The 23,816-nt window shown below is 45.9% G+C and overlaps 1 protein-coding gene across 4 annotated transcripts in view; it reads right to left on the bottom strand.

The window, feature by feature from the left end:
* GOPC (golgi associated PDZ and coiled-coil motif containing) overlaps positions 1–23,816 on the bottom strand; it is a 40,743-nt gene that overhangs the window by 13,797 nt on the left and 3,130 nt on the right. For 2 of the 4 annotated variants that reach the window (XM_077289528.1, XM_077289527.1), the window contains exons 2-3: positions 7,229–7,393; positions 4,653–4,676 (exon numbers count right to left, since the gene is read on the bottom strand). In XM_077289528.1, coding sequence (XP_077145643.1) covers positions 4,653–4,676; positions 7,229–7,393 — 189 coding nt within the window. The remainder of the gene's footprint in view (positions 1–4,652; positions 4,677–7,228; positions 7,394–23,816) is intronic. The other 2 variants (XM_077289530.1, XM_077289529.1) reach the window with 1 other exon arrangement.

A 23,816-nucleotide genomic window follows, 5' to 3' on the forward strand; every position in this document is an offset into this window, starting at 1 on the left:
ACACACACATTCTCCACACACACACACATTCTCCACGCACACAGACACACGCACATATTCTCCACACACAGACACACGAACAGACATTCTCCGCCCACACAGACACATGCACATATTCTCCACACACACACAGACACACGAACACACATTCTCCGCCCACACAGACACATGCACATTCTCCACACGCACATTCTCCACACACACATTCTCCACACACACACACACACACATTCTCCACACACACACACACACACACATTCTCCACACACACACACATTCTCCACACACACACACATTCTCCACACACACACACACATTCTCTCCACACACACATTCTCCACACACACACATTCTCCACACACACACACATTCTCCACGCACACACACATTCTCCACACACACACACATTCTCCACGCACACACACATTCTCCACACACACACACATTCTCCACACACACACATTCTCCACACACACAGACACACGCACATATTCTCCACACACAGACACACGAACAGACATTCTCCGCCCACACAGACACATGCACATATTCTCCACACACACACAGACACACGAACACACATTCTCCGCCCACACAGACACATGCACATTCTCCACACGCACATTCTCCACACACACACACATTCTCCACACACACACACACACATTCTCCACGCACACACACATTCTCCACACACACACATTCTCCACACACACAGACACACGCACATATTCTCCACACACAGACACACGAACAGACATTCTCCGCCCACACAGACACATGCACATATTCTCCACACACACACAGACACACGAACACACATTCTCCGCCCACACAGACACATGCACATTCTCCACACGCACATTCTCCACACACACACACATTCTCCACACACACACACACACATTCTCCACACACACACACACATTCTCCACACACACACACACACACATTCTCCACACACACACACACACACACACATTCTCCACACACACACACACACACATTCTCCACACACACACACACACACACACACACACACACACACACATTCTCCACACACACACACACACACACACACACATTCTCCACACACACACACACACACACACACATTCTCCACACACACACACACACACACACATTCTCCACACACACACACACACATTCTCCACACACACACACATTCTCCACACACACACATTCTCCACACACACACATTCTCCACACACACACACACACATTCTCCACACACACACATTCTCCACACACACACATTCTCCACACACACACATTCTCCACACACACACACACATTCTCCACACACACACACACATTCTCCACACACACACACACATTCTCCACACACACATTCTCCACACACACATTCTCCACACACACACACACATTCTCCACACACACATTCTCCACACACACATTCTCCACACACACATTCTCCACACACACATTCTCCACACACACATTCTCCACACACACATTCTCCACACACACATATTCTCCACACACACACATGCACATATTATCCACACACACAGACACACGAACACACATTCTCTGCCCACACAGACACATGCACATATTCTCCACCCACAGACACATGCACATATTCTCCGCCCACACAGACACGGACATTCTCCACACATGCACATATTTTCCGCCCAGACACATGCACATATTCTCCGCCCACACAGACACGGACATATTCTCCACACATGCACATATTCTCCACACGTACACAGACACACATTCTCCACACATACACACACATGCACATATTCTCCACACATACACACATATTCTCCACACACACAGACACATGCACATATTCTCCACACATACACACAGACACATATTCTCCACACACACACACACACACACACACACACACACACACACACACACACACACACACACACACACACACACACACACACACACACATTCTCCGGACATCATTTCCCTTTGACAATTCGCAGCATTTTTTGGCAGCAAATCTGCAGCAGATACGCAAACCTTTTTACATCTGCGTTTTTGCTGCGGATTTGACTGACTCAATGGAAGTCAATGGGTGTATAAATGCTGCAGAAACACAAAAAAATTGACATGCGGAAAATAAAACATTACAAATACGGACGGAAATTTTTGCATCATGTGCACAACACTTCAGGAATGTCTGATTAACATTGCTTAAGTAATCCATTGCGTTTTTGGAGCATTTCTGTGTGAAAAAACACGGAAACGCTACAAATCCACATCATGTGCACATAGCCTAAGGGTATGTGCACACGTTGCGGATTTTGCTGCGGATCCGCAGCGGATTGGCCGCTGTGGATTCGCAGCAGTTTTCCCTGAGTTTACAGAACCATGTAAACCTATGGAAAACAAAATAAGCAGTGCACATGTGGAAAAAAAACGCGCAAAAACGTAGCGTTGTTTATTCCGCAGGATGCCAATTTTTTGTTCGGATTCCGCTGCGGTTTACACCTGCTCCATAATAGGAATCCACAGGTGTAAAACCGCAGGTGGAATCCGCACAAAAATCGCGGTAAATCCATGGTAATTCCGTAGGAAATCCACAGTGCAGTTTACCTGTGGATTTACCAAAATCAGTCCAGAAAAATCCGCAGACTAATCCGCAGCATGTGCACAAACCCTCATAGTGTCAGCAGACTATCCCACGGTTATTGCGTCCCCCAGTAAGAAGAAAAAGTACGTCTTTCTCTGAAATGCCGCAGCATTTCATAGTCAAGCATACCTGGCTGAGATTACACAGCCAGTGCCACAACATATATCAGGTTCACTTTAAAGATTTCCTAAGTGCCCCATGATCACCTGTCCAACCAACTTGTACATTGGTTTATGAAGTGACCGGCATGCATGGCATCCCATTGTAATGTTTACACTGGGTGAAATAGAAGTGAACATGCTGATAAACATGTAGTGGGGAGTGAGAGAAGGGACATCTCATGCCGGTTAGTATGACCACACCACTGCAATTGCAGATTAGTTCCAGTCGTGAATGACCGCCATCATGTGCTTAAATGGTAAGAACTTCTACAAATAAATCCAGAGTAACAGACAGGCTAAGGGTACCGTCACACTCAGCGACTTTGCAGCGAGAACGACGACGATCCGTGACGTTGCAGCGTCCTGGATAGCGATCTCGTTGTGTTTGACACGCAGCAGCGATCTGGATCCCGCTGTGATATCGCTGGTCGGAGCTAGAAGTCCAGAACTTTATTTCGTCGCTGATCACCCGCTGTCATCGCTGGATCGGTGTGTGTGACACCGATCCAGCGATGTGTTCACTTGTAACCAGGGTAAATATCGGGTTACTAAGCGCAGGGCCACGCTTAGTAACCCAATATTTACCCTGGTTACCATTGTAAAAGTAAAAAAAAGATACATACATACATACATACTCACCTTCTGATGTCTGTCACGTCCCCCGCCGGCGGCTTCCCTGCACTGAATGTGTCAGTGCCGGCCGGCCGTAAAGCAGAGCACAGCGGTGACGTCACCGCTGCTGCCGGCGCTGACACATTCAGTCAGTGCAGGAAGCTCTGAGCAGCAGCGCGTAACCCTGTGGACGCCGGGGAACGTGACAGACATCAGAAGGTGAGTATGTAGTGTTTTTTTTTTTACTTTTACAATGGTAACCAGGGTAAATATCGGGTTCCTAAGCGCGGCCCTGCACTTAGTAACCCGATGTTTACCCTGGTTACCCGGGTGCTGCAGGGGGACTTCGGCATCGTTGAAGACAGTTTCAACGATGCCGAAGTCGTTCCCCTGATTGTTGGTCGCTGGAGAGAGCTGTCTGTGTGACAGCTCCCCAGCGACCACACGACTTACCAACGATCGCATCGCTGGTCGTGATCGTTGGTAAGTCGTTTAGTGTAACGGTACCTTTATGCTCTGTGCACAACTATGCGAACACATCCCAGCAGGGAGCGGTCCAAAAGGACACTGGCATTGCCCCATCAAGTAAATGAGGGCCTCTGGCAATGTTTGGGAGCTGTCCTAGGCTGCAGAACATGACGTGAACAGATCCTGGTATATGAAGTGTCGGACAGACCCTGAATAGCAGAAACAATGCACTCAGATTCACGCTTGGGTGAACATTTCATAATAGCTTCTCAGACTGCCAACAAGCGAGAATTCTGTCACCACGTTCATAGGTTTATCATCATTTTCTGAGACGAGAACGAAAAGCAGCAAACCAATATGGGGTCACCCCTAAAAAAATGGCTACCGCAACAAAACAGATGAGTGCCAACAACTACATGATGGGAAAACCCTGCAGATGTTATTTGAATGATGGAAAAGTATAAATCATCTGGTCTCTGCACTACAGTAATGAGACCACCTTTACCACTGAGTTTTCTAATACAATTACTAGTACAGGCACATGCACCAAAAGCCTCAGCAACACCCTGAGAGGAAACTGCTGGTTTTACTGTAGTTTGTTTTTTTTTTGGATCAGTGGTGGTCTCTGGACCCAAACCCCACCTGACTGGCAGCACATTAAACTATAAACGCTATGTTAAAATGACAGGTACTCTTTATTTTTATGATGTGAAGAATCTTTAGCTATAGAATCACAGTGAATGACAGAATCATGCGTTACTCACCAGTACTTCCATACTAGGGACAGACTTAGAGCAAGAAGAAAGACATCAGATTAGCAGAGCCATTACTGTTATATAGCAGAGTAATAAGAAAAAGAAGAGTTTACCTGCTACAACACAATGCCAATGCCCAACATCTACAAACCATGCAGAAGTGTATGCAGAAGAGACATGCCGTATTTTTCAAACTATAGGACGCACAGAAGGAAAATGAGGAAAAAAAATGAATGCGTCAAATGGAGGTCTGTTTTACAGTCCTGAATTCAGCTTACCCTGGGGGGAGGGGTATCGGCAGCGCTGGTGGAACGGAGTTACATGGGGTATATGGTGGTCAGGCGATGGATTATATGACTCAGACTGGTGCGGCAGGTTCGGTGGAGTGGGAGCTCCCCTGACATTTTGTGAAAGCCCTGAGCCCCTGCACATAAACTGTTGCGTTTCGGTGGTCTCCGGGAAATCCCATCCCAAGACTGGTACTGTGCAGGTTCGACGGAGCTCAGTGGTGCAGGGGCTCCGGTGAGATTTTGTGAAAACCCAGAGTCCCCGCACTTCCATGGCCTCGATGCTGCGCCTCTGGGAAATTGGCTGCTGGAGGCGGCGCATGCGCAGATTGAGATTTCGGCACGAAGAGCTCATCTACCGAGATCTCAATCTGCGCATGTGCTGCCTCTGGCAGCCATTTTCTTGGAGGCCACAGCAGCGAGGCAATGGAAGTGCAGGGGGTCAGGGTCTTTCACAAGAAGTCACGGAGCGCCCACGCCACCGAGCTCCGTCAAACCTGCACTGCACCAGTCTTGGGATGGGATATATCAGAGACCACCGAATCGCAACAATTTATGTGCAGGGGCTCTGGGCTTTCACAAAATATCGCCGAAGGCCCCACACCACCAAACCTGCTGCATCGGGATGGGAGTGAGATCATCGCCCTGCAGCGTCGGACCACCGGAAGAATAGCCTGACTCCTGCTGCCACCTCGCTAATTGTAAGTACGGTACATTCCGACTAAGACGCACCCCCATTTCCCCTCAAAAATTTTTGAGAAAAAAGTGCGTCTTATAGTCCAAAAAATACAGTATATCTAGATTTTCAACTATACTTTGGCCTTCCTTCCCATGTCATAGTATGAAATCACTTATTACCTTAGAAAGGTGGTCTAAACGTTTTAACCAAGATGTTCATTAGGACAGGCCATCATTGGTGGTGCTTGGAACCCCATAAACCTCCACAATGAAATGAAGCCTGCAATTGAGCTGCAGTACCAAGTGGAGATGAGCAGATCTGGCAAAACTAAAATTCACCTGTTTGAGCAGATTTTCCCAGGAAATTTGATTCACAAATTTAATGTCCCTTATTATGCTTCCAGGTCTTACCAGACCCCAGACCATAATAAACATAGTATTTAAAAATAAATAAAATGCTTATATTCACCATACCGCTCACCTCTCCTGCCCCACACATCATCCATTTGGTCCCAATCACATCCTCAGATCCATATTCTTACGCCAAGCCGAAATTTCCAGCTGTTATGATGTCCGCAAAGGTGACTGTGAGGAGCTGGAGAAGTGAGAGGTATAGTTGTTTTTTTTTTTTTAAAGGGAACCTGTCACCCCATTTTTTCGGTATGAGATAAAAATACCGTTAAATAGGGCCTGAGCTGTGCATTACAATAGTGTATTTTGTGAACCCCGATTCCCCACCTATGCTGCCGAAATACGTTACCGAAGTAGTCGTTTTCGCCTGTCAATCAGGCTGGTCAGGTCAAAAGGGTGTGGTGTCCTCCCCCAGATCTTGCGTAGTGTTCCGTTGGTGGCGTAGTGGTGTGCGCATGCCCAAGGTCCCGAATCCTCTGCCAGGTGTGTGAAAACAACAGCGATGTCCGTTATTCCATTGGTGGTCGGTGGGCGCGGCCATCTTGCTTTGGCCGCAGAATCGGCGCTCTGCTGGCCGCGGCTTCAGGAAAATGGCCGCGGGCATCCGCGCGTGCGCAGATGGCTATCGCGGCGGCCATTTTCGTGAAGCAGAATTCGCATCTCGGCTTCACGAAAATGGCCGCCGCGATAGCCATCTGCGCACGCGCGGATGCCCGCGGCCATTTTCCTGAAGCCACGGCCAGCAGAGCGCCGATTCTGCGGCCAAAGCAAGATGGCCGCGCCCACCGACCACCAATGGAATAACGGACATCGCTGTTGTTTTCACACCCCTGGCAGAGGATTCGGGACCTTGGGCATGCGCACACCACTACGCCACCAACGGAACACTACGCAAGATCTGGGGGAGGACACCACACCCTTTTGACCTGACCAGCCTGATTGACAGGCGAAAACGACTACTTCGGTAACGTATTTCGGCAGCATAGGTGGGGAATCGGGGTCCACAAAATACACTATTGTAATGCACAGCTCAGGCCCTATTTAACGGTATTTTTATCTCATACCGAAAAAACGGGGTGACAGGTTCCCTTTAACTTCTTGCTGGTCCTTTATGGTTTAGAAAAATGTCAGCCAGCAGTCGCTATTTTGCCAAATCCACGCAGAAGCAAACAACATAAGTCGGAATGACAATATAGCAATAGGACTTACCAGTTTGGCTTTGATGGCGCCAGAGTCCACATTCTGGCCCGTCTTGGCATGTAACTGCAGTTGGACCGCATGGAGCTGTAGAAGCTGATCATGAACCTCTTTCTCCAAAACGACCTTCTCTGCCTGAGTCTCGGTCAGCTCAGATTTCAAGTCTACAAGCTGGGCCTTCACAAAAGGAAAAAAAAAAAATTAATGATCTTTTGTAAGGATTTTCAATGGTTGGGGTTGTTAAAATATGTGTTAGGCCAATTTCCCCCAATGAGTATTCTGTGCTATTTATTTTTTCTGCAGCCTATTTACAGGTCCTATTTACAAGCATGTAGGATTAATACAGATTTCATGCCCCATGGGTTTTTTCTTATTTATAACACTTCGTAAATGGACCTGCAGTGTAATTAGCCAATCCTCCCAGCTCCACACCCCCAGGTCCATAGCATTTCCCCCTCATCGGTTCGTAAAAGTTAAATTTTTTTTAAATAAATTTGGGTTGTTTTCCCCCAATCACTGCTTGATCTTTGTCTCTTTTCGTCGCCCGCAGCACACACCGTGCGCCGTCACCACACATGTCGCCGTGTACACACACTGTGTTTTTGCCACCTCATAGCTTCATGACACACAATCTACTGCTCCTCTTTTTTATTTGCTTTACACATGAGCTTTGCTTCTTGTGTGTGGAATGGAGCTATGAGGTGGCAAAAACACAAAGAGGACTGAAAATCCTCCAAAAATATATATTAATACAGCAAAAAAGGTCAGGGGTCAACAATGCTCACCTGTCCAGGTGTCAGCACTAGTGCACTCAGGATGCAGTGGTTTCTGTATCTTGAGAGCACTAGTTCTGACACACGGGCAGGTGACTAAAGATATGAGGTGGATTAGCTCCATCATCTCTTCAGTCTGCAGTAATATATAGATATATAGAAATGCAGACTGAAGAGACGATGGAGCTAATCCAAAGTCACCTACCATAGCACTGACCTCTGAGAGAAGAGGTGTAGTGTAAAGCATGGGTTACATAACCCAATTTGGTTATAATCCAATCCCTGTCTCGTTCAACCTGCATGATACAGCGAGTGGAATATATAAAAAAAAACTGTAGTTGTGAACCGGTGATCACCTTATTAAACTTAAAAAAATATTATTCTAATATAGAGGACACTTGAAACAGGTGTTTAACTAGAGGTGTTTTATTGTCAGCAAACATTAAAGTAAATGTAAATAATTACAGGTACATAACACTGCACAACATTACAAGAACACTAACTCATGTCATCTTGCCAGGACAAACGTCCACTCTCAGAAACAAAGTAGGACGCAAATGTATCCCTCATTTGGGCAATTTCAACTGTTGTCCTGAAAGGGTGATGATGGTAATCTGGCAATGGGTTAGAAACAAGTTCATCAAGTTCAATGTTGGGTCGCTGTTTAGCCATAATATAGTTGTGCAGAACCACACACGCCTTGACCACCTCATCGACTGTCTCAATTTTGAGATTAATGGCTGTCCCTAAAATGCGCAATTTTGAGACAAGGATTCCAAAGGCACACTCAACAGTTCTTCGTGCCCTGGTCAGTCTGTAATTAAAAATCCCTTTTGTGTGGTTCAAGTCCCGACTGGAGTATGGTGTCAGGAGGTTTCCACACATCTGAAAGGCCTTATCCCCAACCACAACAAATAGCATTGGCGGGCCTTGAGTGTCGGGAAGAGGGGGAGATTAAAATGATTCCCATACAACCGTTGGCCCATGTTTGAGTTTTTAAATGTCTGGGAGTCATTACCACGGCCATAAGATCCAATGTCCACGGCAACAAACCTACAGTCCGCAGCTGCAATCGCCATGAGCACTATGGAAATATATTTTTTAGAATTAAAGTACTCGGATCCAGTTCCAGCCGGTTTGGTAATCTTGATATGTTTTCCATCCACTGCTCCCAAACAGTTGGGGAAATTACAAACTTCAAAATATTGGTCTGCAGTTTGCTGCCAGATTTCCGTGGTGGGTAGGGGGATAAATTCCGCAAGTAGAACATCCCACAAAGCCCGGCAGGTGTCTGCGATAATCCCAGAGAGTGTGGAAATTCCTTTCCGGAACTGAAAATGGAGCTATGATAGGCTCTCTCTGGTAGCCAGGAATCTGCCAAAAAGAGAAAGAAAAATATAAATCAGAACAATAATATGTATGACTTAGGGTTTTGCAAAACAGAGAAAAAAAAAAAAAAAGCGAAAGAACATGGCCTTTAGAACAATAGTATTTAGGGCAGTATTTAAGCAAAACAAAAAATATAGTTCTTACCGATAACGGTATTTCTCTGAACCCATGACGGCACCACGGAGAGAGGGGATCCGCCCACCAAGGACAGGAAACCTACAGATAAAAAGGCGGTACCGCTCTCCCGCATCAGTTGTTTACTAAAGAACGATGGGAGACTATGAATAGAGACTTGCTTTTAACATTACTTAAAGACTTAACTGAGATACCGCGTGACTATTTATACTATTAGCATAAGGCACTATTTTAATGTGCACACCCAAAAAGTGAAGGGAGGGAATGTACGGGTGCCGTCATGGGCTCAGAGAAATACCGTTATCGGTAAGAACTATATTTTTCTCTGACTCCCATGACGGCACCACGGAGAGAATTGCAGAGATTTGTACATTAGGGAGGGACCACCGCTTCCAGAACCCTTTTACCAAAGGTAAGGTCCGAAGAGGAGATAAGGTCCAATCTATAGTGCCTATAGAATGAGGATGGTGAAGACCAGGTAGCAGCTCTACATATCTGATCAATTGAGGCTCCGGCCTTCTCCGCCCAAGAGGTTGCTACTGCTCTCGTTGAGTGTGCCTTGATATTTCCCGGGACGGGTTCGCCACTCGATGAGTATGACAGGCTGATGGCCTCTGTGATCTATCTTGCCAGGGTGCCTTTAGATGTTTTCTTCCCCTTCCGGGGACCCTGAAAGCTTCCAAAAAGAGAGGCATCCTCCCTACTCTCCCTAGTGGCTTCTATGTAATGCATCAGGCATCTCCTCACATCCAATGTATGTAATGACTCTTCCTCTTTGTTTTTAGGATTAGGACAAAAGGAGGGAAGAGATATTTCTTGCGTCCTATGGAAACGGGATGCTACTTTTGGGAGATATGCCGGATCAGGACGACCCTGTCACCGAGGAATTGCGTGAAAGGGGGTTAGCGGATAGGGCCTGAATGTCACTGACCCTACGTGCAGAAGTGAGAGCGACAAGCAAGGAAGTTTTAAAGGGATAAGATTTTAATTGGAGCATCCGCTAAGGGTTCAAAGGAAGGTTTAGACAATGCTTTAAGGACCAAAATTAAATCCCACTGAGGGGTAATTTTCACAGGGAGAGGCCTTGATCTACCGGCTGCTTTGATGAATCTAGAAATCCATCGATTTCCTGCCAAATCATAGTTGAATAAAGCTCCTAAAGCTGCTACATGGACTTTCAGGGTGCTTGTGGCCAGACCAATCTCTAATCCATTCTGCAGGAACTCAAGTATGGCTTTAAGAGGGACGCCCTCCTCTATTTTGGCACCTGAGGCTGAAAGGAATTTCTTCCATACTTTCCCATATTGTTTGGTTGTAACGGGTTTTCTGCTTTGTAGCAGTGTAGATACCAGCCACGGAGAAAACCCTCTGTTTTCTAGTAACTACCTTTCAAATGCCAGGCTCTCAAGTGTAAACTTGTCACCTGTGGATGATGAACTGGGCCCTGGGAGAGGAGGTTGGGGAGGTCCGGTAGTACCCATGGATCGGAGATGGACATCCTCATCATCCAGGAAAACATAGGCCTCTTCGGCCAGAACGGGGCTATTAAGATTATGTGAGCCCCGTCCTCCCAAATCTTCCTCAGCACTGCCAGAATCAGAGCAATAGGGGGAAAGGCATATGCTAGTTGATGGTACCAGGGAATCAGGAACGCATCTAGTGAGACAGGGCTCCCCAATGGCGTTATTGAGCAAAAGGTGTCCACTTTTTTGTTCAGATGGTTTGCGAAAAGGTCTATGTTTGGTAAGCCCCACTTTACTGAGATCTGAGTGAACACTGATTGATTTAGCTCCCATTCCCCCGTTTCAAGCGAGAACGACTCAGGTAATCTGCTCTGTAGTTGTCCACCCCCTTTATATTAAGGCCCGATAGGGATTGAAGGTTGCTCTCGGCTATATGGAAGATTGATTTGGTTATCTCCATCAGACTCCGAGAACGGGTACCCCCCTGGTGATTTAGATACGCTATCACCACTTTGTTGTGTCACATAATTCTGACGTGGTGGGACCGAAGGGGATCCAGGAACTCCAATAGTGCAAACTTCACTGCTAGTAGTTCCTCCATATTGGAGGACACTTTTTTTTTTAGTTATGGTGGCCAAGCCCCCTGAGCTAACAGGTCGTTCAGGTGTGCCCCCCACCCGCTGGGACTCGCATCTGTTACTATTTGTGAGACTGGAGTTACCCACGGGACTCCTTGAGAAAGATTGTCTTGCGATGTCCACCAATCTAGTGACTGAATCGTGTTTGAAGATAAATTGAGCCGACTTTCTAAATTCCCTTTTAGAGAGACTTCTTCTAACAAGATTTGCCATTGAAGGTCTCTTGAATGTAGTTGAGCCCATTGGACTGCAGGGAGGCAGGCCGTCATGGATCCCAAGAGGGACATCGCTTGGCGGAGGGTTATGGAGGGGGTGTCTCGCCTTCTGGATACTAGTCTTATGATGTTTTGAATTTTTTCCCCTGGAAGACGGCATTCTTGTTTTATAGAGTCCAGAGTAAGCCCCAGGTACTCCTGGATTTGGCACGGTAACAACCTGGATTTTTTTAACCCCTTTCTGACCTCGGACGGGATAGTACGTCCGAGGTCAGATCCCCCTCTTTGATGCAGGGCTCCGCGGTGAGCCCGCATCAAAGCCGGGACATGTCAGCTGTTTTGAACAGCTGACATGTGCCCGCAAGAGCGGCGGGTGAAATCGTGATTCACCCGCCGCTATTAACTAGTTAAATGCCGCTGTCAAACGCAGACAGCGGCATTTAATGAGAGCATCGCCGACCCCGTCACATGATCGGAGGACGGCGATGCTTCTGAATAGTAACCATAGAGGTCCTTGAGACCTCTATGGTTACTGATCCCCGGCAGCTGTGAGCGCCACCCTGTGGTCGGCGCTCACAGCACACCTGCATTTCTGATACATAGCAGCGAACATCAGATCGCTGCTATGTAGCAGAGCCGATCGTGTTGTGCCAGCTTCTAGCCTCCCATGGAGGCTACTGAAGCATGGCAAAAGTAAAAAAAAAAAAAATATATAAAAGTTTAAATCTTTTAAATCTTAAACCCTTTCGCCCCATTCAAAATAAATCAATTAAAAAAATAATCAAACCTACACATATTTGGTATCGCCGCGTTCAGAATCGCCCGATCTATCAATAAAAAAAAAAACGCATTAACCTGATCGCTAAACAGCTTAGCAAGAAAAAAATTAGAAACGCCAGAATTACGTTTTTTTGGTCGCCGCGACATTGCATTAAAATGCAATAACGGGCGATCAAAAGAACGTATCTGCACCGAAATGGTATCATTAAAAACGCCAGCTCGGCACGCAAAAAATAAGCCCTCAACCGACCCCAGATCATGAAAAATGGAGACGCTACGAGTATCGGAAAATGGCGCAATTATTTATTTTTATTTTTTTTTTTAAGCAAAGTTTGGAATTTTTTTTCACCACTTAGATAAAAAATAACCTAGTCATGTTAGGTGTCTATGAACTCGTACTGACCTGAAGAATCATAATGGCAGCTCAGTTTTAGCATTTAGTGAACCTAGCAAAAAATCCAAACAAAAAACGAGTGTGGGATTGCACTTTTTTTGCAATTTCACCGCACTTGGAATTTTTTTCCCGTTTTCTAGTACACGACATGGTAAAACCAATGATGTCGTTCAAAAGTACAACTCGTCCCGCAAAAAATAAGCCCTCACATGGCCAAATTGACGGAAAAATAAAAAAGTTATGGCTCTGGGATGAGGGGAGTGAAAAACGAACACGGAAAAACGGAAAATCACAAGGTCATGAAGGGGTTAAGTTCACTAACCAGCCCAGTTTTTCCAATGAATGCATGATCGTCTGTAGCTGTTTTTCGCAGTGTTGTGGAGAGGAGGCGATTACCAAAAAGTAGTCGAGGTATGGCACTATCAGGGTATCTTGCTCCCTCAGGTGAGCCAATACCTCTGCAACTATTTTTGTGAAGACCCGTGGGGCTATAGCCAGCCCGAAGGGGAGGGTTAAGAATTGAAAATGGTATATCACCCCCCTGATGTAGACTGCTATCCTGAGGAATTTTTGGTGATCTTTGTGGATAGGGACGTGATAGTAGGCATCCTCCAGATCCAGGACTGCCATTTAACACAGTGGAAACAACATTTTTATCGAGGTTTTTATTGTTTCCATTTTGAATGACTGGACTTCCAGGAATTTGTTCAGACTTTTCAGATTTATGATAGTCCTGAAAGATCCGTCCGGTCTCTTCCTCAGGAACAGAGGGGAGTAATATCCTTGCCCTTTTTCTTGTAGGGGATCTTCCATGAGAACACCTTTGCTCACTAGTCCCATGACTTCTTTTTCTAATGCTAGTTGTTCTTCCTCCGAAGACCTTAGCGATGTCGTCATGAAAGAGGGACGAGGTTTTGAAATTTCAGCTTTAGTCCTGATTTTATTATATTCAAAACCCAAGGACTGCTGGTAATTTTCTCCCAGGCTGAGAGGAAGAGGGACAGTCTTCCCCCCACCTGGGGCAAGCATTCATTGGGCAGGTTTTTTGTTGTCGTTAGGGTTCTTATTGAATATGAAACCCTTGTTTTTGTTTCGCTTGTCTTCCCACCTATCTTGGTTTTTCCCTGGCTTCCTTCGAAAGAACCTCTTTCTCAGAAAGGGCCTCCTGTATGAAGGGAAACCGAGGGAGGGAAATGATTTCTTTTTATCACCCGCTTTCTCTAAGATATCATCTAGAGTGGGCCCGAATAGGAATTCTCCTTCACAGGGTATGGTACACAATTTAGACTTTGTCTGGAGATCTCCCGGCCAACATTTTAGCCAAAGGGCTCGTCTTGCGGCATTAGAAAAAAACGCTGACCTAGCAGATAGCAGATGCTTCTGCCGATTCAATCAGACTAAGAAGGCAGCAGCTCCACGCATAACTGGTAAAGTATTTAAGATTGAATCACGAGATGACCTGCTTTTGAGCTGGTTTTCTAATTGGTCTAACCATATCATTAGGGAGCGGGACGTACATGCGGCAGCGACTGCTGGTTTAAGGCCTCCACCAGCTGCCTCCCATGAACCTTTGAGGAAGGCATCTGCATTCTTGTCCATCGGGTCTTTTAAGACCCCCATGTCCTCAAATGGAAGGGCATATTTTTTGGATGCCTTAGCGATGGCAACATCTAGCTTAGGCGCCTTATCCCAGAAGGAACAAGATTGGTCATCAAATGGATATTTCCTTTTTGGCGTAAGTAGTGTCTTTCTTATAGGTTTTTTCCACTCTTTCTTAATTAAAGCCTGGATTTTCTCATTAAGGGGAAAGATCCCCGAACATTATGTCCTGAACTGATCTTTTAGGCCGGAGACACACTGGTGCGAGATACGGCCGAGTCTCGCTGGTTAAAAGCAAGCTGTGGCACCTGCACTCCGGAGCGGAGCGTGCAGCTGCATAGCAATACATGGAGCCGCACGCTCCGCTCCGGAGTGCAGGTGCCACAGCTTGCTTTTAACCAGCGAGACTCGGCCGTATCTCGCACCAGTGTGTCTCCGGCCTTAGGGTGAGGGTCTGTCAGCCCCATAGTGCTCCTAACAGCTTTAACAAGACTGTCCGTTTCCTCTAAAGGAAAGCAACTATGACCTCCCGAGGAAGATGAAGATGATGATGATGAAGACGAGGAGGAGGAAGAATTAGAATTGTCCGAATCCATATTTTCCCCCGAATCACCGGACTCAGGAGACGGAGATCTGCGCTTGGTCTTCCTTCGCTTTTTTCCCCCTTTAAGAGATCTAAAGGTCTCTTCTACCTGGACCCTGATCAGGTTTTTAAGGTCCGCTGCGAACCCGGGAAGGCCTTCTGACACTGTCTGTTGAATACAAACACTGCAAAGTCTCTTTTCCCACGAAGATGGAAGATCCTCTCTACACAGGGCACATATCTTATGCTTAGATTTGCCTGTGCTTTTCTTCCCCTATAGTAAGAAAACACAAAGATAGGCCCTCACTATCACTAGCTTTCACGGAGATCACTTACCACCTTATGGACCCATAAATACCGGTTGGGGACGATCCATGTCTGTTATCGGTTTATCCCTTGAGCCGGACGTTATACTGGACTCCTTGTTGTGCAGCGATCCAGAGCGCCCTTTGCCGGTAGTATCCTGGTGTCCTTTCTGGGGTCGTCGCTTCTGCTGCTGCTGCTGTGGCGGTGGAGATGCCCTGGACAGGGAAGATGCCTGCTCTGCGTCGCTCGTGGCTGGTGAGCGCTAGCCAGTCTCCATTGGAAGTGTTTGCACCCAGGTGTGCCTTTGTTTAAATATCGGTGGATGGCGCCATTTTTTCTGCCCGCGCATGCGCAGTTGCCACGCAAGATCGCGCACAAAATCCCGCGCCTGTGCAGTTTGCTAAGAGCCTGCGCGTGCGCAGAAGCGAGAATCGCGGTGCGCGGTACCTCAGCCGGCAGCGCGTGCGCAGAGTCCCTCGTCCGATCTCGCGCATGCACAGATGGAACCAAGATGGCGCTGCGCATCACCGCATGTTGCTGGATTCCCGAAACCCCGGGAACTACAGCCCACAGACTGACGCTAGAGGAGCAAAATGTCGGCTGCTATCCACAGAGGGACCCCCCTTGGATGCTGCTGCTGCTGAGTCTTACCTAGAGAGGTGGCCGTGATCCAACCACCTCTCTCCGCGCACCCTAGAGGCCCACTAGCCCCAGTGGTGGTGCTTCGGGTCAACACACCAGCCGAGGCAGGGGGACCCCCGCTGCCTGAATCGAGCCGATTGGCCCCGGAATCCCACGACGATGTCTTTCTTCTGAGGTGAGTCTGTAGGTCTCCCATCAAGGACAGGAAACCAACTGATGCAGGAGAGAGGTACCGCCTTTTTATCTGTAGGTTTCCTGTCCTTGGTGGGCGGATCCCCTCTCTCCGTGGTGCCGTCATGGGCGTCAGAGAAAAAAGGGAAAAATATTAAAGTACATTGCAGAACAATAATAATTATGACAGGTGTTAATGTTTAAATATTACGTACCTTAGTGTCACCAGCAGACGTTCCTCAGCAGGAATTGCTCTACGGAGCTGGGTGTCCTGCCTCCTGATGGCTCCTTGTACACGGTCCAGCAATTCCATAAAGCTGTCTTTACACATCCTAGTGTACTTAAAATATTTCTGTGGGTTTTCACGGAGCTCACTGAATAAGGAGTGGTAGGCTCCACGGCTGTTGGGAGTTCAAGAATCGGGTGCTGCCAAAAGTGCCGACACCGTCTTCTCTGTTTTTCTCTTTTCCATTCTTGCTCACAAGCAAATGCAAAGAAACAAGTTGACATCCAAATCCAGATTCCGATAGAAACTCTCCATGCAAAGATCCATCTTGACACAGGATACAGGAGCAAAATGTGAGGATTTCATCAGTACAAGGGTTTATATGGAGAAATCTCATGAGCCACGCCCATTTGGCGTGGCTTGTTTCAAGGAAATTCTTATTGAAACAATTTTTCCTATCAAACGCATGCGCATAAAAAATGCGAACGTTGCTTTTTTTATCCATCCTGCGTAAGTTGATGCGGATAAAAAACGCAGCACTATCATGCATTTTGCAATGCAGTTGCGGACGACACGCTGCGGACTCCACCACAAAAATGAACATAGCCTAAGTTGGAAGAACAATAACTTGAAAAAAATGCCAGCATGTACTATATCTGACTGTAAAACCATTGTTTCTCCAGGAACAGGATCAAGGAATGATTATCTGCTAGGTGCGTTCAAACAGCCATGTAAAACATTAACCATCAAGAAAAACCTGCCCAGCAGAACTGCTGCTTGTAAAGGGAACGACCGACCACAAGAATCACATTTCAGAGAAGAAAAAAAATGTCCATGCATTATTAATAAGAACACTTCTATTCACTGTGGTGCAGAGCCCCAGCTCTCCGCAACATGGTGCACAATAAAAACAACTGCAACACTACTGTCACAAATATTGTTTCATGTAGGATTAAAGTCACTTCTTACTTTCAGGTGGGAAAAACAAGTGCTTGCAACAAAAGCTGAAAGCAGTGTTAAGGAAAGTTATTATAGGGTACAGTGATTGTTTTAACCCCTTTACACAATGTTCTGCACTGAAAAAACCTTATGTCCATACTCAAACCACGAAATGTTGCTGTGTGAATCTGGCCTTCCAGAGATAGGAATACCACATTAAAGTGTAGACTCCCGTTCAGGAAACTTGCCATGCCAGAGTCTATTGGGCAGACTCAAGAAGCAGGTTTTGAGTTTTCTGGCAAAAAAATGGTGAAATATCGCAAAATTTGTGTGTATCTTGTAGTTGTGCAGACATTGTGAACTTTGCCGTCCGGGTCAGCTACGCCAACCTTTTGAAGAATGTGGCTGAGAGGTCCCAAAGATGGCAGAAATGACGACAAATGTGCGCCAGTCAGTGACACAGCAGCTGAAAGAATCGGGTATATCTTACTCCATCAGACTAGTCATCAAGTTCAAACCACCAAACTTGAACTCGGGGTCTCACTTGCGCTCTTCTGCACGCCCCCAAACACCAGGCCAAAGAATGCAAAATTTCTGACAGGTCTCTATAGCAAATCAGAAATTTGTAAAGCTTATACCAATCAGGATCAGACATGGTTTTCCCCATTTTTTCCTTTGACATAGCTACATGAGGGCTCTTTCTAGGCACAGCAGATAGCAATTTTAATGAATTATTATTTTAGGGTATTTATAAGTAACATGATTTTTTTTTTATAAATTTGAAAAATCAAAGTTTTCATTCTTATATACAATAATTAACACAGTAATAGTACTCTACAGATCATGAGTATTGTGGCAATAAGCAGCCAGAGTTTAGTTTATGTAATTCAACGGGCATGACAAGGCAGTAACAGACTTCAAGACTTTTTTGTATTCATAAAGTACAATATTTCCTATTGTCATGGATGTGATGGCTGGAGCAGGAAGTAAAAATCCACAGGAGACCCAGGAAGCATGACTTCTTACAAGTTTCTAAGTGTTCATGTCCGACAGCCACGTGTGTGTGTGTGTGTGTGTGTGTGTGTGTGTGTGTGTGTGTGTGTGTGTGTGTGTGTGTGTGTGTGTGTGTGTGTGTATATACCCACACATATATATATATATATATAATTGTCTAAGGGTTTTTCCGTCTGTCCCGTTTATTCATTCTCTGATTGGTCGAGGCCACCTGGGCCTCGACCAATCAGCGACGGGCATAGCATGGCGACGATGATGTCATAATGGAAATCCCACGTCTCTGATTCAATCAGCGACGGGCACAGTATCGACGTAGATGTCATAATGGTTGCCATGGCGACGATGATGTCAAAAAGGTTGCCTCGACCAATCAGCGACGGGCACAGTCGGAATCATCATTGTCCATATACTACAGGGACATGCATATTCTAGAATACCCGATGCGTTAGAATCGGGCCACAATCTAGCGACGGGCACAGCATGGCGACGATGATGTCATAAAGGTTGCCTCGACCAATCAGCGACGGGCACATTCTGCCGCGAATTCGCATTCGCATCGCGGTGCGTCGGGCCGAGGTTCCCGACGCTAGCGTTGTCTCCGCCGCACAACGGGGGCAGCGGATGCATTTTTCCAGCACATCCGCTGCCCCATTGTGAGGTGCGGGGAGGTGGGGGCGGAGACGTTTACAACGGAGCAAAAAACGTTGCAAGCAACGTTTTTTGCTCCCGACGGTCCGCCACTGCACGACGCATCCGTCGCACGACGGGTGCGACGTGTGGCAATCCGTCACAATGCGTCGCTTAATGTTAATCAATGGTGAAAAAACGCATCCTGCAAACACTTTTGCAGGATGCGTTTTTTCGGCAAAACGACGCATTGTGACGGAATGCAGTTAACGCTAGTGTGAAAGTAGCCTAAGTTTATCCGAGTCACCAGCCTCAGAAATCGCAGGTTAACAGCAGCTCAGATTAGAGACCAGGTCAATGCCACACAGAGTTCTAGCAGCAGACACATCTCTACAACAACTGTTAAGAGGAGACTTTGTGCAGCAGGTCTTCATGGTAAAATAGCTGCTAGGAAACCACTGCTAAGGACAGGGAACAAGCAGAAGAGACTTGTTTGGGCTAAAGAACACAAGGAATGGACATTAGACCAGTGGAAATCTGTGCTTTGGTTTGACGAGTCCAAATTTGAGATCTTTGGTTCCAACCACCGTGTCTTTGTGCGACGCAGAAAAGGTGAACGGATGGACTCTACATGCCTGGTTTCCACCGTGAAGCATGGAGGAGGTGTGATGGTGTGGGGGTGCTTTGCTGGCGACACTGTTGGGGATTTATTCAAAATTGAAGGCATACTGACCCAGCATGGCTACCACAGCATCTTGCAGCGGCATGCTATTCCATCCGGTTTGCGTTTAATTGGGCCATCATTTATTTTTCATCAGGACAATGACCCCAAACACACCTCCAGGCTGTGTAAGGGCTATTTGACCATTCAAAATGTTGGGGTCACCCAGACAATTTTGTGCTTTCCATGAAAACTCATACTTTTATGAATTGAAAATCTAGTCCAGACATTGACAAGGTTCGAAAAAAAGATTTTTAATTTGAAATAATAATTTTCTCCTTCACACTTTGCTTTCGTCAAAGAATGCTCCCTTTGCATCAATTACAGCATTGCAGACCTTTGGCATTCTAGCAGTTAATTTGCTGAGGTAATCTGGAGAAATTTCACCCCATGCTTCCAGGAGCCCCTACCACAAGTTGGTTTGGCTTGATGGTCACTTTTTGCGAACCGTACAGTCAAGCTGCTCCCACAACAGCTCAATGGGGTTCAGATCTGGTGACTGCACTGGCCACTCCATTACAGATAGAATACCAGCTGCCTGCTTCTTCCCTAAATAGTTCTTGCATAATTTGGAGGTGTGCTTTGGGTTATTGTCCTGTTGTAGGATGAAATTGGCTCCAATCAAGTGCTGTCCACAGGGTATGGCATTGCAAAATGGAGAGATAGCCTTCCTTATTCAATATCCGTTTTACCTTGTACAAATCTCCCACTTTACCAGCACCAATGCAACTCCAGACCATCACATTACCTCCACCATGCTTGACAGATGGTGTCAGACACTCTTCCAGCATCTTTTCAGTTGTTCTTCATCTCACAAATGTTCTTCTCTGTGATCCAAACACCTCAAACTTGGATTCGTCTGTCCATAACACTTTTCCAATCTTCCTCTGTCCAATATCTGTGTTCTTTTGCCCATATTAATCTTTTCCTTTTATTAGCCAGTCTCAGATATGGCTTTTTCTTTGCCACTGTGCTCTGAAGGCCACCATCCCGGAGTCGCCTCTTCACTGTAGACATTGACACTGGCGTTTTGCGTGTACTATGTAATGAAGCTGCCAGTTGAGGACCTGTGAGGTGTCGATTTCTCAAACTTCAGACTCTAATGTACTTGTCTTGTTGCTCAGTTGTGCAGCAGGGCCTCCCACTTCTTTTTCTACTCTGGTTAGAGCCTGTTTGTGCTCTCCCCTGAAGGGAGTAGTACACACCGTTGTAGGAAATCTTCAGTTTCTTGGCAATTTCTCGCATGGAATAGCTTTTATTTCTAAGAACACGAATAGACTGTCGAGTTTAACATGAAAGTTCTTTTTTTCTGGCCATTTTGAGAGTTTAATGGAACCAACAAATGTAATGCTCCAGATTCTCAACTAGCTCAAAGGAAGGTCAGGTTTATAGGTTCTCTAATCAGCCAAACTGTTTTCAGCTGTGCTAACATGCTTGCACAAGGGTTTTCAAGGGTATTCTAACCATACATTATCCTTCTGACACAGTTAGCAAACACAAAGTACCATAAGAACACTGGAGTGATGGTTGTTGGAAATGGGCCTCTATACACCTATATAGGAAGATATTGCAATACAAACCAGACTTTTGCAGCTAGAATAGTCATTTACCACATTAACAATGTATAGAGTGTATTACTGAATCATTTAATGTTAGCTTCATTGGAAAAAAACTGCTCTTCTTTCAAAAATGAGTAAATTTCTAAGTGACCCTAAACTTTTGAAAGGATATATATTACACACACATGTACCGGTAGTCAATTCCCACCCACTGTGTATGTGCACATTATTCTCTTTCCACAAAATAACTTTTTTTTTTTTTTTTGTAATAGTGTGAGCAAAAACACCCACAATCTGAAATGAGGAGGAAACTATTAGCACTTTCCAGACTGGTCTTATAAAATGGAATAAAATTAGCATAAAGATTTGTCACATTTTTTTCTGTAAAGTTGTGACCACAACAAGATATCTAAACTGAGCATATCTACGGTATATTATTCTATGACTAAAATCCTCCACAGCAGTCTAAAAAAAAGATCCATGTTATGTGCCCTGGAGATCTTTGCTGCTAGGTACAAGTGAAGTGTACTGTGTCTATATGAAGAGACCTGGGTATCCATAATCCGCCCTGCAGTATTTAGGTGCCATCACTTACCAGCAAACACTGAACCCAGATGTTCCTCATACAGATTGCAGTAGCATTTTAAAAGCGTGTTTCCCCAAAACGACAATTACATTTTTGCTGCCAGCTATAAAGCAAGAAGTATCAGCGATAAATTACACTAATGGCTCATCAAAAGAAATAATGAAGTGAGCCAGAAACATGGAGTAGTGAGTTTTGAAGACTGGATTAATACTGCTCAATTCCAATTTCAATGTCCTTTTATGTGTATAACTGATGGGAGAAGTCACGCTTCTGGACAATCAAGCATTTATAGCGAGGAAAAGCACTGTGCTCAATAACACCAAAATCACAAGGTCGAGCCTTGATTATTGCGAATGTGGTGACTGTATATAGGCGACGATAAGCCGGCCGAGACATAACAGTCGTAAAAACAGGCGACTGCCAACACAGGACTCAAAGCACACCGAAACCAGGCAGCAATTTGTTCATATCATCAAAATCACATGTGACCCTCAACCAGATCAGTGGGGGGAGCCGTTTCACTATGACAGACCGGTGTGATGGCCTAACAGAGGCAGTTAGGTGCAGACAACCGTGTATTCTGTCATCCAAGAAAATCGGGTTCATTATGCTATTCACACTCTGATCAGATAAGAAGAAGGAGGGAAAAAGTTATTCCACCTTCTCCATTCTGTCAGTCAGTGGAAATTGGACTGCACTCAAATGTCATTAGAGTGCAGTCTGCGGTTTCCCATGGACTGACTTTCATGTCCAAGTGTGATCCAAACATTGGATCAAACTCAGACATGCAGCGATATTTTCCTCTGACTGAATGTACATAGCTGCATAGCATTGGTGCTGGTGTGACCTGATGTTTTTTCAGATCACACTCGGACTGAAAATGCACTCATCTGCTCCTGCCCTTCTGGAGAGTGACATGTCTTAGATGCCAGGATAAGGAGGCTTATAATCCATGCATGCTTCTCTGGGAAATTAAATATGCACACTGTCTCTTTGGAGAGGCGGAGGACTTGAACTCTAGAGCCACCTATTGGAAGTAGCAATCCTAAAAGTCAGTATCAACCCTTTATGAAGCCTAGTCATATGACATAAAAAAAAGGGCAAACCATATTCTCAATGTGCAGACACATGTTTCAGGGTGTTGCCCCTCCTCAGTACAAAGCACGAGATCTCATTTGACTGTATGAGAGGCCTATGGCCGGGTCTTAAAGGGGATGTCCATTCCAAACTGATAAGTCTGCAGTCACTCCGTGTGACTGCAGACTTATGAATCCCCCCTAGAGCACGCACTGTGTGCTGCAGGGATCGCTGGTTTCTGAGCAGAGACTGAAGGGCATGTATGAGTTATGCATACTCACTCCCGTGCAGTGGGCAAGGCCTCACTTCCATACACTCGTATTGAGCAACGCTGCATCCTCTATTCGGGCATGTCCACTGGAAGGCCACGTCACTAGGTGGGGTGCGACCTCGCTCAATACAAGTGTATGGAGCGAGGCTATGCCACTAGATGGGCCCTGGCCTGGAGTATATATAACACACACACACACACACACACACACACACACACACAGTGTCCAGTCCCCACTCAGAAACCAGCAAATTCCAACACGCACTGTGCGCTGCGGGGGCTTAGAAGTCTGCAGTCACACAGAGTGACTGCAGACTTATCGATTTGAATCGGACAATTCCTGTAAGTATCTCATTGCGCAGCCTTATAAGCCTCCATACCCTAGCATGTCCCTCTTCACAAGGAGAAATGTTACCACTTAGGCTACTTTCACACTTCCGTCTTATGGCCTACGTCATAATGCGTCGTTTTGGAGAAAAAAAAACGCATCCT

The sequence above is a fragment of the Ranitomeya variabilis genome, chromosome 2, assembly GCF_051348905.1.
Source record: "Ranitomeya variabilis isolate aRanVar5 chromosome 2, aRanVar5.hap1, whole genome shotgun sequence".
Classification (NCBI taxonomy): Eukaryota; Metazoa; Chordata; class Amphibia; order Anura; family Dendrobatidae; genus Ranitomeya; species Ranitomeya variabilis.